This window comes from Entelurus aequoreus, linkage group LG13 (assembly GCF_033978785.1).
Source record: "Entelurus aequoreus isolate RoL-2023_Sb linkage group LG13, RoL_Eaeq_v1.1, whole genome shotgun sequence".
Taxonomy (NCBI): domain Eukaryota; kingdom Metazoa; phylum Chordata; class Actinopteri; order Syngnathiformes; family Syngnathidae; genus Entelurus; species Entelurus aequoreus.
In genome coordinates, this window is record NC_084743.1 from 60,914,309 (window position 1) to 60,932,751 (window position 18,443).

The 18,443-nt window shown below is 37.3% G+C and overlaps 1 protein-coding gene across 1 annotated transcript in view; it reads left to right on the forward strand.

Moving 5' to 3' along the window:
* Positions 1-423: 423 nt before the first annotated feature.
* Positions 424-18,443, forward strand: part of ccdc92ba (coiled-coil domain containing 92Ba) — a 29,528-nt gene continuing 11,508 nt past the window's right edge. The window contains exons 1-3 of the mRNA XM_062068112.1: positions 424-1,068; positions 1,243-1,420; positions 16,971-17,018. Of these exons, the coding sequence (XP_061924096.1) occupies positions 1,288-1,420; positions 16,971-17,018 (181 nt within the window). The 5' untranslated portion in view covers positions 424-1,068; positions 1,243-1,287. The remainder of the gene's footprint in view (positions 1,069-1,242; positions 1,421-16,970; positions 17,019-18,443) is intronic.

Consider the following 18,443-nt stretch of genomic DNA (forward strand, 5'->3'; position numbering starts at 1 on the left):
TTTACACTCATTCACACAAAAGGGTTGTTTCTTTCTGTTATTAATATTCTGGTTCCTACATTATACTGTATATATATATACGTATTAATACAGTCTGCAAGGGATACAGTCCGTAAGCACACATGATTGTGCGTGCTGCTGGTCCACTAATAGTCCTTTAACAGTTAATTTGACTCATTTTCAGTAATTACTAGTTTCTATGTAACTGTTTTTATATTGTTTTACTTTCTTTTTTATTCAAGAAAATGTTTTTAATTTATTTATCTTATTTTATTTTTAAAAAAAGGACCTTATCTTCACCATACCTGGTTGTCCAAATTAGGCATAATAATATGGTAATTCCACGACTGTATGTATCGGTTGATTTCGGTATCGGTAATTAAGAGTTGGACAATATCGGCAAAAAAGCCATTATCGGACATCCCTACTATTGAAGATTTTTGCTCCTTCTCAACTCTGTGGTAATATTCTTTTCACAAAATACAACCAGTAGTACGTTAATGTTCAATCTTACTTGTGAAAAGTAATTTCCCCGATTCCTATTTTCAACAGTCCGCTCATTTGAGCAGGAAAACGCTGAACACCATCTTTGTTTTCTACCTGTCAACTGTCAGTTTAGGCTGCTCGCCGGCCCCTCTTTACCACTTCAAGATGGCGGCCGAATTTCACGCGTCACAGCAGCCAATGCTGCGTCTACTTATCTATGGGATAACTCCTCTCGCTCAAATCGGCTGTGCTGCTGGTCATCTCGCGAGATCTCGCATCGGCGTCGTCCCTGTAGCCAATCAGCGCCGAGCAGCGCATCCCCCCCCCATAGCCGCCCGACGCTTCACTCCAGTGGGCGCGATCCGAGTGGTGAGGATGGTGCGCACTTCCAGCGGCGGGTCGGCGACATGAAGCGGTCCTGGTGTGTGACGGAGATCGGGGAGCCATGCTCGGTTCCAGCGCGGCGACGTCCCCGATGAGCACTTTACATACCCGGAGCACATCGAGCTGCATGCAGGCAGCAGCCTGCTACATCTCCCCTGGAGCCTTTGGGAGTCTTCTCTCCTCAGAGTGACGCCAAATGTAGGTGTATTGTTGTTGTTTGTGCATGAAGCTGCATCAAGAACTTGGCTTTAATTAATAAATTAATAATAAATTAGTAAATAAATTGAATAATAAATATATAAATTAATAAATAAAACTATATCATCCTGCTGCATTAAATCTAATTTGTTTCTTTCTCATCCCAAATGACAGCAACGACTTCTCCTGGAGCTCCCATGAGCGCATCGTGGCCCCGACATGGCTGAGGAGAGCAGCGTGGGCCGGCAGCTGGAGAGCCTGGAGAGGAGCGTGGTGTTCCTCAGGCAGGAGCATCTCACTTTGCTCCACGGGCTCCACCGGGAGATCCTCTCCTTGCAGAGAAGATGCTCAGGTGAGAGCGCCTAATGCCACGCCTCCTACCCAATTTTCAGATTTTCCAAATTTTACTTAAGTTTTGAAGCAGCACATTTTTCACACACTGAATTTTTAAATACAGAAATTTTGTTCACAAATGTTAATTCAATGCAAATATCAACATAGTTTGATGTCGAAATTGTTGACAAAATTCATCCATCCATGCACTTGTCTATTTTCTTATACTTATTTTTTTACACAGATTGTTTTACTTTCCCCAATGAATTGTTAATTACACAATTGTTGTTAAAAATGTTCATTCAATGCAAATGCCAGCGTAATTTCATGTAAAAAAAAAAAAAAAAACGTTTTCAAAAAAATTCATCCATCCATTTCCTACCGCTTGGCCCTTTTTCTACCCTTTTTTTTTTTACAGTATTTTTTCTACACACTGAATTTTTAAACACACAGCTGTTTTAACTAAAATGTCAAAAATAAATGTCAATTCAATACAAATATCAGCATAATTTGATGTCAAAATAGTTTACAAAATTCATCCATCCATCCATTTTCTACCGCTTGACCCTTTTTTACGTATTTTTTTACTTTCCCCACTGAATTTTTAAACACACACATTTTGCTATTCAATACAAATATCAGCATAGTTTGTAATTTTTTTTTTTTACAAAATTCATCCATCCATTAAAATTCTACCGCTTGTCCCTTTTTTCTACACTTATTTTTTTCTACACACTAAATTTTGAAACACACACATTTTGCTAACAGATGTTTATTCAATCAAAAAATATCAGCGTAATTTGATGTCAAAAAATGTTCACAAAATTCATCCATCCATTAATATTCTACCGCTTGTCCCTTTTTCTACACTTTTTTTTTTTTTTACACACTGAATATTTAAACACACAAGTTTTGCTGACACATTTTTATTCAATTCAAATGTCAGCATAATTTGGATTTTTAAAAAAATCACAAAATTCATCCATCCATTAATATTCTACCGCTTGTCCCTTTTTTCTACACTTATTTTTGTATACACACTAAATTTTGAAACACACAAATTTTGCCAACAGATGTTTATTCAATCAAAAAATATCAGCATAATTTGATGTCAAAAAATGTTCACAAAATTCATCCATCCATTAATATTCTACCGCTTGTCCCTTTTTCTACACCTTTTAATAAAAACACACAGTTTTTATTGTCCTGAATGAGGAATTAATGGTTTCTATTAATCTGCATGGCTGACCTCTTCTTCTTGAGCTTCATCAGCCTTTTTTTTAATCCGTGTTGTTTTAAAATAACAATCATGGCCAGTGTCTGGCAGCTTGTTAATAGTCCCCAGCGTGGATCAATGTCACACACAATGACTACATGATGATGTCATGCTGCACTTCCTGGACGTGATGACATCATCTGCTAGTGGATATATTGCCTATTTAATCATGTCAGCTACACACATGCACTTAAATCAGCTGTTCTCAAAAAAGCCGAAAGCCCGCCCACTATTTAAGAAGCACTGCATACAAGGAGCTGTTTGGATCTTGCTCATGCGTTACATTTTTCTAGGGGACATCATTTTTGAGTGGATGTCTATTTATTTATGGGTATGTGTCAAGATATATGCCTCTCACGCCCCCCTGCACATATCATGGCGCCCCACCCAAGGGGCTCCATATGGAGGTTAATTTGTATCTTTATCACACTGGAATTATGTAACTGAACTTTTATGCGGTAGAAATTGGATGGATGGATGGATGGATGGATGAATTTTGTGGACATTTTTTGATCCAAATTATGCTGACATTTGCATTGAATAAAAATGTGTCAGCAAAACTTGTGTGTTTAAAAATTCAGTGTGAAAAAATATATATATATCAGTGTAAAAAAAAAAAGGGACAAGCGGTAGGAAATGGATGGATGGATGAATTTTGTGAATATTTTTTGACATTAAATTATGCTGATATTTTTTTAACATCTGTTAGCAAAATTTGTGTGTTTCAAAATTTAGTGTGTATGAAAAAATAAGTGTAGAAAAAAGGGACAAGCGGTAGAATATTGATGGATGTATGAATTTTGTGAAATTTTTTAAATCCAAATTATGCTGACATTTGCATTGAATACAAATGTGCCAGCAAAACTTGTGTGTTTAAATATTCAGTGTGTAAAAAAAAAAGTGTAGAAAAAGGGACAAGCGGTACAATATTAATGGATGGATGAATTTTGTGGCAAAATTTTTATCCAAATTATGCTGACATTTGCATTGAATAAAAATGTCTCAGCAAAACTTGTGTTTAAAAATTCAGTGTGAAAAAAAAAATATATCAGTGTAAAAAAAAAAGAAAAGGGACAAGCGATAGAATATTAATGGATGGATGAATTTTGTGAAAAATTTTTGACATCAAATTTTGCTCATTTTTTTATTGAATAAACATCTGTTAGCAAAATTTGTGTGTTTCAAAATTTAGTGTGTATAAAAAAATAAGTGTAGAAAAAAGGGACAAGCGGAAGAATATTAATGGATGGATGAATTTTGTAAAAAAAAAGTTTTACAAACTATGCTGATATTTGTATTGAATAGCAAAATGTGTGTGTTTAAAAATTCAGTGGGGAAAGTAAAAACAAAAAGTAAAAAAGGGACAAGCGGTACGTAGTAAATGGATGAACGGATGAATTTTGTAAACTTTTTTGACATCAAATTTTGCTGATATTTGTATTGAATTAACATTTGTTAAAACATTTGTGTTTAAAAATTCAGTGTGTAGAAAAAAAACTGTAAAAAAAAAAGTGTAGAAAAAGGGACAAGCGGTAAAAAATGGATGGATGAATTTTTAGAATTATTTTTTTTACATCAAGTTATGCTGGCATTTGCATTGAATGAACATTTTTAACAACATTTGTGTAATTAAAAAATCATTGGGGAAAGTTAGACAATCAGTGTAAAAAATAAGTGTAAAAAAATGGACAAGTGGTATAGAATGGATGGATGAATATTGTAAACAATTGTGACATCAAACTATGCTGATATTTGCATTGAATTAACATTTGTGAACACAATATGTGTATTTAAAAATTCAGTGTGTGAAAAAAGATCAGTGTAAAAATAAAAAAAGGGACAAGCGGTAGCATATAGATGGATGAATTTTGTAAAAAAAAAAAATTACATTAAACTATGCTGATATTTGTATTGAATTTTGTGAACAAAAGTTGTGTGTTTTTATAAATTCAGTGTGTGAAAAATGTGCTGCTTCAAAACTGAAGTAAAATTTGGAAAATCAGAAAATAATTGACAGAAAATAACAGAGAACCACTGATTTTAGTGCATGTGTGTAGTGGGCATGATTAAATGGGCAATTAGACTAAGTCTTAATTTACCAGGACTGGGTCTTGAGATTTGAAGCAACACATATTTTTTACACATAATTTTTCATCCAAATATATATAAATATATATACATATAAATATATATACATATATATATATAAATATATATATATATATATATATATATATATATATATATATATAAATATATATATATATATATATATATATATATATATATATATATATATATATATATATATATATATATATATATATATATATATATATATATATATATATATATATATATATGTATATATGTATATATGTATATATATATATATATATATACATATATGTATATATATATTTTTTTTTACACTGAATAAAAACACAGAGTTAAAAAAAACACTGTATATTAACAGGTAATTCTTAAACACACATTTTGCTCACTAATTGTTTTTCAATGAAATTGTCAGCATACTTTGATGTAAAAAAAAAAAAAAAAAAAAGAGTTCACAAAATTCAAACGCAAAAAATTCAGTTACATTAATTCAGTGTAAAACAAGCTTTTGTAATGAAGACACACCAACCTCCATGAGCTTGCCCTGCTCTTTGAGAAACACTGACTTTAATAGATAATTGTGTGGCCTGTTATCTAACCTTTAATGACAAACTATTCATTGTATCTCGCACACACACACACACACACACACACACACACACACACACACACACACACACACACAGAAGAGCATTAAAAGGATGGTTGCGAACCTCCATCGTGGTTATAATCCATACACGCTGGGGCTTTAGTAATCCATATGAGTAGGACTGTTGTCTGATACAGAGGCAGGCCTGTGAGGGGGATGGTGTGTGCGTGCCTGTGCGCGTGCACGTGTGGTGGCTGAGCGCCAGTGTCAGCGTTTGTTGACAGAAAACGCCCTCCTCCCTCACATGTGTGCTCCTCAGCGCTGCACCTTACGTGGTTTGTTACCTGGGAGTTCCGACGTAAACACCATCATCCTCAAAAAGCAGATGTGCTGCCTATAGGAACACAGAACTACTTCCTGTACTTTGAAGTAAGACAATGGTGATGAAAATGTGCTGAGGTCAGCATGTTCTCTTTTATTACTGACCTGGAGTTAAATGTTCACCAGCAGCACTGATAGTTAGTGATTTCGACTCAGTGGTGTTTGGATTGGGGTTGCAGGTCAGCTTGCTTGAAGGGTTTTGTGAGCCTGACTAGGAGTGTCCTGATCCAACATCGGTCTGAGATCATATCGGATCATGTCCGATATCAGCGCTCTGATACAAGCAGTCCTGCAGCGTGTTTACTTGTGCAAAGTTGGACAGCCAGTTCAAATCTAAATGTCTTCCAATAAACACACAATTCCAAAACATGCAGGGCTAGGGGTGTCCAAACTACTGCCCGCGGGCCAAGTGCGGAGTGTTTCAAATTAATCTAAAATCGCGGTAGATCTCTGAATGCCATGTATTTGCTGCCATCTTGTGGACAATGTGAGTAAATCAGATCAATGCCCCTTAAAATTACTTTTGAACAATAGCACAGCATTTACTTATGACAAAATCCAAACAACCTTCCCTAGTCATGGTGCAGAAAAAAAAATGCAACTAACATAAAGGTCAACACACATAACACAACCTGCTCACTGAACACTGTGGATATTATGAAAAACGTCCAAACACCATAAAAAATTAAAATTAAAATGTAAAACACTCTCCACACTTATCCATGTTTGGCGCATTTTAGCTGCTTAATATTTCTGATTGATTACAAAACTTCACGTGTGATGATAATTCATAATTTGCAACAAGGTGGTTATGTAAGTAAACAAGGGAGAAGTCAATCTTTCACATACTCATAATATCCAGTTAAATCAATTATATAGCCATCATATTCATAAATTATGTACACTACCGTTCAAAAGTTTGGGGTCACCCAAACAATTTTGTGGAATAGCCTTCATTTCTAAGAACAAAAATAGACTGTCGAGTTTCAGATGAAAGTTCTCTTTTTCTGGCCATTTTGAGCGTTTAATTGACCCCACAAATGTGATGCTCCAGAAACTCAATCTGCTCAAAGGAAGGTCAGTTTTGTAGCTTCTGTAACGAGCTAAACTGTTTTCAGATGTGTGAACATGATTGCACAAGGGTTTTCTAATCATCAATTAGCCTTCTGAGCCAATGAGCAAACACATTGTACCATTAGAACACTGGAGTGATAGTTTCTGGAAATGGGCCTCTATACACCTATGTAGATATTGCACCAAAAACCAGACATTTGCAGCTAGAATAGTCATTTACCACATTAGCAATGTATAGAGTGTATTTCTTTAAAGTTAAGACTAGTTTAAAGTTATCTTCATTGAAAAGTACAGTGGTTTTCCTTCAAAAATAAGGACATTTCAATGTGACCCCAAACTTTTGAACGGTAGTGTACATGTATTTGGCCCTCAACCATATTTTTTTTAGCCCAAGTCAAAGAGTTTGGACACCCCTGTGCTGGGCTATAGGCTACTAGGAGCTAGCAGCTACACAACAGCTAAGTACACAAGCTAGACATACGTAATAAGTAGGGATGGAATTAGTTATTTTTAGGTTGGTACCGGCCGGAGTCTCTGTTTTACCGGGTATGAATCATGTAAAATCAAAAAGTAACCATGTTTAGATACCTTTGTTACACAAGATGTCGCGTCCGCTTGCAGACTCAGCACCGGCTCAAACATGCAGCGGGAAAACAATCGGCTTCTCTGTAATGTTAATTTTCCATAGCGACAAAGCAGGAAGAAGGCACTCTAAAGTACAGTAAGGTGTCATGACGGGGGGGGGGGGGTCGCAGCTTAGTGCGAGTTTTGTTCTCCCGGGAAGCAATCGGACTATTCCGGACAAGGCGTGAAGGTAGGAACATATTTAATTATTCAAAACTCAAAAGGGTACAAAAAACAGAAAAACCACCCGAAGGCAAGCGTGCCTAATGCACGCGGAAGCTAAGGCAAAAACTTAGGACATGAAACTATAGACATGAAACAACTAACCAAACTATGGCATAGAACAAACAAGCCTTACTGTGGCATGAAACAAATAACTAGCAAAAACTTGGAATCGGACATAGAACGAGCAGATCATGACATAAGGCTCCACTTTTTAAAACGCACTAGCTCGATGCAGGTCGACATGATTTGCCATTGGCGTGCTACTTATTAGCATAAGCGATTTCACATGGCGATTTTAAATTGGTATTGAAAACTACAAATAAAGTGCACGTTACTGGTGCGTAATAAGTGCAATAGTTAGAGTTAAAACACTTTAAAGTGTTTGGGAAATTTTCTAATCAAGTGGAAGTCAAACAAAATTGTCTTTTTTTGGATTTATTTTGAAAAGGTCAAGCATCTCAAAAGGCACATTTCACATTAGCAGCAGGTCTAAATCTCCAGGCCAAAGCATCGTAAGTTAGGTTGGATTCAAAGACTAAAGGCACAGTACAGTAGGTTCCTTCATGACTAAACCAATGTCTAAATGTTTATACGATAGCATATAAATGTTTTCGTATACAGTAGGAGTCAACAGAATACACGACTGGCACATTCGACTTCATGGCAAAGACTACTTCCTAGCTGGGCAACACACCGACACACTACTGCCATCTAACGTCTTGGAATTGCAACTGCATGCAAAGTCTACTTCATAATACCGTACTTGCAAATGAGACACGGAAGTGTAAGAAAACAAGATACAACTGGACAGCACAGCTCAGTGTTAAATGTTAAATAAATACAAATATATATTTAAAAAAACATTTTTTAACACATTTGAATGGGAATAATAATTAAATTGAACAATATTGCAGTCTAAAACAGCACATGTGCAAATATAAACAATTATAAAATAATTATACTTGCATATGATTTACACATACAAATTCTCCAAGGCAGAAACATACTAGAACGTATCCAGTAACAATCGTGTCCACATCGTTCAACTTACTGCGTTACGAGCTTAACTTAATGAATTACTGTCACCACTAGGTGTCACCCAACACAATAACCACTCCACTTGAACTTAAAGACAGCACAAGTCCATTCCTAACTGTTTATCATAAATCGTTTTTATTATACCTGCCATTGTTCTTTATTTGACTCATTTCACTTGATCAAACATTTTCTAACATTCCAAATGATACAGGTACGTATGGGTCCTGCTAATATCGTATCGGATCGATTGGCTACTACTCCAGGCTCTAGTATTGGTATCGGGAGTCAAAAAGTTGTATCAGGACACACCCATGCAGTGACTATAGGAGACTCTGCGCTTAATTAAATATGATTTATTGGACTATTTATGCTATATATTAATGTCTTATATTCTGTTTTTCTTTATCTTCTTTTTTTCCTTCCGGTTATTATCCTAGTCTCCCCTGCATGTGCTTTTATTTTGTTAACTGTCAGCTGCCTCTTCCGCCGATACACCACCGAGTAAACAAAGACTCCTAAATGTGTTTGGATCTCTCCGCGGCGCACACACACACACACACACACACACACACACACACACACACACACACACACACACACACACACACACACACACACACACACATATTCTTGTATTTCTTACCTTCTTGAAACCTCCGAATATTGCCTACCTCTTTAGGATCTAGATATATAAAGATGTGTATTTACAACATTAATAATATATACATACTATGCAAATATAAAAAAGCTTGTTGTGAAAAATGAGTCGGAATTTCACAGGAAAAAGGTCACAATTTCACAAGAAAAACTTTGAATTTTGGCAGTATTATAATAAAAGTCGTAATTTTACTCAAAATGTTATAAGAAAAACGGAAAACTTTTGCAGTATTATAATAAAAGTTGGAATTTTACTCAATAACAGTCACAATTTTACAAGAAAAGCTTGTTTTTATTAAATTGGCACAATTTTACTTGACAAAAGTCACCATTTTATAAGAAAACTTAAAAATGTTGGCAATATTATAATAATAATCTGAATTTTACTTGGCAAAATTATGACAGAAGTCATAATTTTCCTCAAAAAATTTCACTATTTTACAAGAACAACAACAAAAATTGGCAATATTGTGATACAAGTCAGAATTGTAAGTCACAAATGTCACCATTTTGCATTAAAATGTCATAATTTTACATTAAAAAAAGTAATCATTTTACGAGAACATATTGCAATATTACTGAAACAGAAAGAATATGAGAAATTGTTCCCAATTTTATAAGGAAGAAGTCGACACATTGTGAGAAAAAGATTGCTTTTAGTTAATTTTTTGTTTGTAATTGTTTTTTATTCTTCATTATTTACCTCGTTATTACAGTATGTCTATAATACATATATATTTAAAACATAAGAATTTTTTGGCCAAACAGGGCGCATTTCAATTTCTTATACACACTTGTTATTTCATATGTTGACCAGAGGGGGAGCACTTTTAAAACCGACTTACAGTCAATTTGAAAAAAATCCCTCCTTTTTGGGACCACCCTCATTTTGATAGATTCCACCACCAGGGGTGCAAATGAGACATTCTCCATTAGATGCAATGGTTTTCCCTATTGGGACCATGATTTATGGCATCACTTGTTCACACCTCCTCATACGGAAGCTACTTTTCCTTGTTGATGTCTCAAGAAGGGTAGAAATACAAGAACACACACACACACACACACACACACACTGGCCAAACAGCAAAGACAAGCCTTGATGTTGAACAATAGATAACCTCCTGTCAGCATTCCTATATCTAAAAATAAGAGCAGTTCTTCGGGAGCACCTTGGCTGTGTAAGTCATCTGGCACCTCTCCAAGAATCCATCCCAATTTCTACACATGGTTCACCTTCTGGTTGTTCCTCCCAGACTGATGAATATAATACTCCCACACTGTGCATGTGAGACCACTGCAGTGCAACAAAGCCTGGGTGTGACACAGAGATGGTAATCGAGGGGAAAAGCCTCCACTCCTCTTATGCAACATGTATTTCTATTTAAATAGATGAAAATACTGCTATTTCAGTCCAGGCGAAGTGCTCTTGTAAACGGATCATGCAGGTGCATCATTATAAATGCACATCACTGTTATACTGTGCATGAGTTGAGCATTGTCAAAAAAGCAGTTTCTCAGGCTTTGAAGTAGGGCACAGTCATTTAGAATTACAGGTTTCTAAGAGCTGCTTAAGGCCCCTTCTTAGAAACACACACACACACACACACACACTGCTGCAGAGACTCTTTTTCCGCTAACAACGCAGTGTAATATGCTTCTTTAATCCACGGTAATTCTCCAAGGCACAGCAGCTTTATTCGCTGTCTTTGGTGAGCATCAGATATAATCCGGCCAAAAGTGTCCCAGATGTTCGCAGGATGAAATGTGCATAAGCCGGACAGATAAAAAGTCTGTTACAATCATGGTTTTCCTGTCCTGTTTAGCGTCTTCGTTTGACCTGTCAGTTTAGAATACGGACAAACGTGGGCCTTGTGGTGTAGAGATGTGGCGTACGCGAACGAATCGAGTCTTTTGAACGGTTCCTTTAAAGTGGAACTACACTTTTTTTTTAAATTTTGCTTATCATTCGCAATCATAATTTTTTTAATGCATCCTAAATAGTAAAAAATGTGATCAAAAGTCTGCTTACAATGGAGACTATGGCGCTCCATTCTGCCGACGAAGGCATTCAAACACCTCCATTAAGGTTTTATGATGCAAGTGTACAGTACAGGCCAAAAGATTGGACACACCTCATTCAATGCGTTTTCTTTATTTTCATGACTATTTACATTGTAGAGTGAAGGCATCAAAACTATGAATGAACAGATGTGGAATTATGTACATAACAAAACAGGTGAAATAACTGAAAACATGTTTTATATTCTAGTTTCTTCAAAATAGCCACCCTTTGCTCTGATTACTGTTTTGCATATTCTCATACTAGCCAACCTTGAGACCTCCGAATTCGGGAGATGGGGGTGGGGGGTTGAGCTGGTAGCGGGGGGTGTATATTGTAGCGTCCCGGAAGAGTTAGTGCTGCAAGGGGTTCTGGGTATTTGTTCTGTTGTGTGTATGTTGTGTTACGATGCGGATGTTCTCCCGAAATGTGTTTGTCATTCTTGTTTGGTGTGGGTTCACAGTGTGGCGCATATTTGTAACAGTGTTAAGGTTGTTTATACAGCCACCCTCAGTGTGACCTGTATGGCTGTTGATCAAGTAGGCCTTGCATTCACTTGTGTGTGTGTTAAAGCCGCAGATATTATGTGACTGGCCCGGCATGCTGTTTGTATGGGGGAAAAGCGGACGTGACGACAGGTTGTAGAGGACGCTAAAGGCAGTGCCTTCAAGGCACGCCCCCAATATTGTTGTCCGGGTGGAAATCGGGAGAAATTCGGGAGAATGGTTGCTCTGGGAGATTTTCGGGAGGGGCACTGAAATTCGGGAGTCTCCCGGGAAAATCGGGAGGGATGGCAAGTATGTATATTCTTGGCATTCTCTCGATGAGCTTCAAGAGGTAGTCACCTGAAAGGGTTTTCACTTCACAGGTGTCATAGTTCTGATGCCTTCAGTGACAATCTACAATGTAAATAGTCATGAAAATAAAGAAAACCCATTAAATGAGAAGGTGTGTCCAAACTTCTGGCCTGAACTGTATATGTAATGTAGTAATGGGAAGTGATTATTACTCATTGCAGACTTCATGAGAGCCAACAAACACAATAAAACATCACTTACTGTACAAGGTCTGCTGTCATTAGAATGCCAACTCCTAGGATTTTCATATATTCCCATTGAGATGAAGAATGACTCATAATCCTCACCAAGAAACGTGGGGTGGAACCAAGCGTCATTTCGTGCCGTTCTCGCCATTTCCGTTTCTAAATCGGCTGTCAAAGTGTACTAAGTTATCGGAATACGTCCTCGTCCTTCTACTGTCCAGGTGAGAGGCATGATTTATGATCTTCAATAAAGTTTGACGAGCAAGGAAACGAGGAAGCAGCTCATTAGTCGATCATGTCATGTCATGGTAAATATTCGCCATTAAAAGTTTGTTTGTGTTAGCGTTTATAATAACATTGTCAGTAATACTTGGTTAATATTCAAGTCACGAAATGTAAATGGTAAATGGGTTGTACCTTACTAAATGGAGTATTGTTGACGCTTTTTGGATGTTTTTTTATTGGGTTTTATGCGCGGCATAGAGGACCTGTCATTAGCTGCGATGTGAGCAGACTTTTACTTACGTTTATTTACAATTTAGAAGGAATTTTAAAAATCCATCCGTCGTCATGTCTTTCATTATGATTGTGAACAATAGGCAAAATTCCCAAAAAAGTGCAGTTCCCCTTTAAGAAGGGATGTAACAATATCACGATTAGCGTGACCAAAATGATCGAATATAACGAAAATATTGTCTGACTACAGGAAAATTTTAAAAGCTAAATTATCACAGTTATAATTATTATAGCGGTATTATTAAATGTGCTCAAAAAGTACTTATATGGACACAAACACTGAAATCTTTTTTTTTAATAACTAAAATTAATAGACACACCAATCGGTACGACCGGGTGTCTACTTACGTAAAATCAAACAGTGCCTTGACACAATCACTCAAGTACAATTAGCAATTTTCAACACCAACAAAGCAAGTATGCTTGGTAGAAAACACTTGAACGTAAAAGTTAGCCTCCATTCTTCCAAAATGTGCTAGCTTGATGCTAATTTACATCGGATTTTCCATAGACAGGCTACTTTTAGCATTAGCGACTTTACATAAGGATTTCAACACCTCCAAATTTGGTAACAAAAACTACAACGAAGAAGAATTTTACAACATTTGTATGCTCGTACAACACTTAAAACCTCTAGCATATGTGGAATTAAATGGATTAACCGAATAAATCAAACAAAGCACCAATATGTTTAAGAGACTGTTCAAACTACAAGTGTTCACAAAGTACACAGAACAAGAATTATGATGAACCCTTTTTTTTTCTTTTGAGATAAAGATTTTTTATGCATTTAATATCTGTTTATTTATTATGGTATATTATTTATGTATTACTATGTATTCACTGTTCTGTTACAGAGAACAAGGAAATGGGATAAAACTGCTATGGTATGAGAAGGGGTAGGACTAAATAAGCTCAGCTTCTTCCTACTCCTTTTCGGGCGTGCTGTAAAGAAACAACTGGAAATATGTGATGCATTACATTGTATCGTATGCATGTTCGAAATAAACAGAAACTGAACTGAACTGAACAATCAAACAGCTAGTGTGTAATAAGAACAATACTTACAGTATAAACACTTTGTAGGGCGCGACATAACACATTCCGTATCCTGGAAAAAGCTACTTCCTGGTTAGACCACTTACTATACTGTAGATACCCGGTAGCCTATTCAGTATCGCTGGCGAATGTCTTGGAAATGTTTAAATAAAACTAGACAGCACAGTTATCAAAATTAAGTACAGTATCGGTTCAGATGTGAACAGCACCCATCACTAATTGTATCTGTTTTAATGTCCACGCTTTTATTGTTTTAAACATTGGTTTGTACTGTAGCACTTTAATATTTATTTAAATGAAAAGTGTATTGCAAAAATGTATTTATTATTTAATAATTTCTGGCGGGCGTTGTGCCGTCCTACTCTGTTCAGCGGTACTTGAACACCTCCGTCTCATATTCCTTTGAGTATAGAACGATCAGTTTGTTCTAAGAGAGCACAGTTGTAGGTTCAATGTGCACAATTGAGTATTTTAGGTGCTCAGACAGTAATGTGGTTGTATAATTATGATTAGGGTATGTTGTTTCTTAACGGGGAAAGACACTATTGTTTCTTGTTTTCATGTTAGCATTGAAGCTACCGAGCTGGCGCCAGTCAGACTGTGAATTTATCAAAATGCATTTATCAAAAACGGTTTGGCCACCATTTTAATCAAAAACAATAATACTAACCGTCTGGAGTTTTATTGCGGTTATTATTAATACCGTTTATTGTTACATCCTTAATTGATGGCCATTATTTCCAGGCTTATAAATTGATGGGGCTTTGAGTTTAAAAATAAAATGTGTTAAGAATGATAATAATTCATTTTATTTATATAGCGCTTTTAAAAAGGCACCTGAAGAAGCTTACATGTAATCAAAAAAAGGTATATTAATTAAACGAGTGTATATCAACGTACAATGGGCAAATGAAAGACAACATTGTGTTATGAGATGCTTTGTCCAGTTCTAAAAGCAGTTTGGTAAATGTGGGTTTTTAATAGTCTTTTGAAGGAATATGAGTGGTGAGGAGGTCAGAGAGGTAGAAGGGGGGTCAGATTGTGGTGGGCTTTATGGGTCAAGAGAAGGATTTTGAACTGGATGCGCTGCGAGATAGGTAGCCAGTGAAGTTCTTGTAGGACGGGGGTGATGTGGTCATAGCGACGGGAACGAGTGAGGAGGTGTGCAGCAGAGTTTTTATTTTAACAAAATTATTATTTATTGCACGTTTGTCCTTAAATAAAATAGTGAGCATACAAGACAACGTGTCTTTTAGTAGTAAGTAAACAAACAAAGGCTCCTAATTAGTCTGCTGACATATGCAGTAACATATTGTGTCATTTATCATTCTATTATTTTGTCAACATTATTAAGGACAAGTGGTAGAAAATGAATTATTAATCTACTCGTTCATTTACTGTTAATATCTGCTTACTTTCTCTTTTAGCATGTTCTATCTACACTTCTGTTCAAATGTAATAATCACTTATTCTTCTGTTGTTTGGATGCTTTACATTAGTTTTGGATGATACCACAAATTTGGGTATCTATCAGATACCAAGTAGTTACAGGATCATACATTGGTCATATTCAAAGTCATCATGTGTCCAGGGACATATTTCCTGAGTTTATAAATATAATATACATTAAAAAAACCAAAAGAAGATTTTGTGATGCTAAAAAATATCGATGTAATCATAGTAGTATCGACTAGATACACTCCTGTACTTGGTATCATTACAGTGGATATTAGGTGTAGATCCACCAATGGCGTTTGTTTACTTTGTGTCGCCGGTGAGCTACGGTGTGTAGTGAAGCATGTTTAGCTATTCCTCGTCCTGCAGGGATGATACTTGTAAGAAACTGACTTTATTTGTCACCATGGAGACGAGGATTAGTGATTTAGAAGTAGCTACAGCACTGCAGACTGCGGATTGACTTTAGCTGCTAGCTAGCTAGCCATGTCTTAAAGCAGCTCTTCCTGAGAGTGTTTCAGTGTTATAACTTCACCTTTGTCGTTAGTTTTTAAGCCAAAATGCATCCGTTCTCCCTTTTCTGTCTACACACTGTGTCTGCTTGTAAGTACTCTGTGATTGTGCGCTGCCGAACATGCTCCTCTGCTCGTAAACCCAGCAATGTCATGACGTGACGACGACGGGGAGGCGTGGGAGATTGGGGGGCCGGTACTTTTTAGAGGCGGTATCGTACCGAATATGATTAATTAGTATCGCGGTACTAAACTAATACCGGTAAACCGTAAGACCCTAAGTTGAGGCTATGTTGACATATTATTTGTCCGAGTGGTAGTATCTACAGGGTGAAAAAGAGAGGGCCCAATACTGAACCTTGCAGTTATTGATGGATATGAATTATGGTCTGTCAGTAAGGTATGATGTAATCCAGGAGAGTGCAGTGCATGTGATGTTGAAAAAAATTAATCAAGAGATTATCAATAAGTACTAGAGTAAAATAATAATGGCGATATGATTCATGAAGGCAGCACGGTGGAAGAGGGGTTAGTGCGTCTGCCTCACAATACGAAGGTCCTGGGTTCGATCCTGCGCTCAGGATCTTTCTGTGTGGAGTTAGCATGTTCTCCCCGTGACTGTGTGGGTTCTCTCCGGGTACTCCGGCTTCCTCCCACCTCCAAGACATGCACCTGGGGATAGCTTGATTGGCAACACTAAATTGGCCCTAATGTGTGAATGTGAGTGTGAATGTTGTCTGTCTATCTGTGTTGGCCCTGTGATGAGGGGGCGACTTGTCCAGGGTGTACACCGCCTTCCGCCCGATTGCAGCTGAGATAGGCTCCAGCGCCCCTCGCGATCCCGAAAGGGATAAGCGGTAAAAAATGGATGGATGGATGATTCATGACTTTAACAAGTTATTTTAGCTGATACGTGTGTTTTCCTGTTTTTGTGCTTTCTCCAGAGTTGACAAATGATCTGAAGGTGAAGCCTCAAGGAAGAAGCCAAATCGGTAAGTTCAAAAGTATCGTCTTCTTTTTTTTGCATGCAGACCTCAGATACATGTCATCTTCATATTTTCTCTTCTTTAGCCTACCATACATCTTTGTTAGTCCACCCCCTTCCTCCTCCATTGCAGCATCGTCTGTCCTCCCCATCCCCCAGGGGACATGTCCCTTTCAAGCGTCTCTATCTGATGACAAAGCATTAGACATCATTTCTTTCCGCATTTCCTGCACATCTACTTTGACGGCTTCAAGGCATGACTTTGACTCCGTGTCCTACTATCACACTCACATTGCCTGGCCCCCCGCTGGACGCTTTTATTGCAGTGTCCACATGCCACCATGCAGAGTTGTGCACCATTTTGAAGACGCAGCAATGTGAGCTGCATTAGTCGGCCATTAGAGTCATCTTTTCCACCCGAGCAGGTTATGTGCCGATCCATCAAAACAATGTGCTCTCCTCATCCTCTGGCAGATCGATCCGTCCTCTTTCGTCTCTCCTTGTGGTCCCTCGGGGGGTGTCTGTTTACAAGACCGAGAGAACGATAGCAAGATGCAAAGAAAGGGGGAGGCACGGAGGAGAATGATGACGGGAAAAAAAGGAGGCAGACAGGGTGGAGGTGATAGGAAGATCTCATTATGTCGGCCATCGTTGGCATGTGAGCAGGGAGTGCTGAGAAATACTCAGACTCTCATATTGTCAGAAGATCTTCCTTGGAATGCAGTCTTCAGTAGGGATGTGCCACCGATCAGTATCGGCCAATTTTCATGGAGAAGTATGTGTTTGCCTTTGCCGATTAATGCTTTTCAATAGAGATGTCCGATATTATCGGCCGATAAATGCTTTAAAATGTAATATCGGAAATTATCGGTATCGGTTTCAAAAAGTAAAATGTATGACTTTTTAAAATGCCGCTGTACGGAGTGCTACACGGACGTAGGGAGAAGTACAGAGCGCCAATAAATCTTAAAGGCACTGCCATTGGGTGCCGGCCCAATCACATAATATCTACGGCTTTTCACACACACAAGTGAATGCCACGCATACTTGGTCAACAGCCATACAGGTCACATCGAGGGTGGCCGTACAAACAACTTTGACACTGTTACAAATATGCGCCACACTGTGAACCCACACCAAACAAGAATGACAAACACATTTCGGGAGAACATCCGCACCGTAACACAACATAAACACAACAGAACAAATACCCAGAACCTCTTGCAGCACTAACTCTTCCGGGACGCTACAATATACCCCCCCCTCCCCCCCACCCCAAATAATAGGTTTGTTTAATTTACTTTCCTTTAATTTTTCAGGGGTTGGTCTTGAGTTCTGAAGCAACAAATATTTCAATATATATAGTTATTTTTACACTGAATTTTAAAACATTAACAATTTTTTATCTAATAGAATTATCAGAATAATGTGT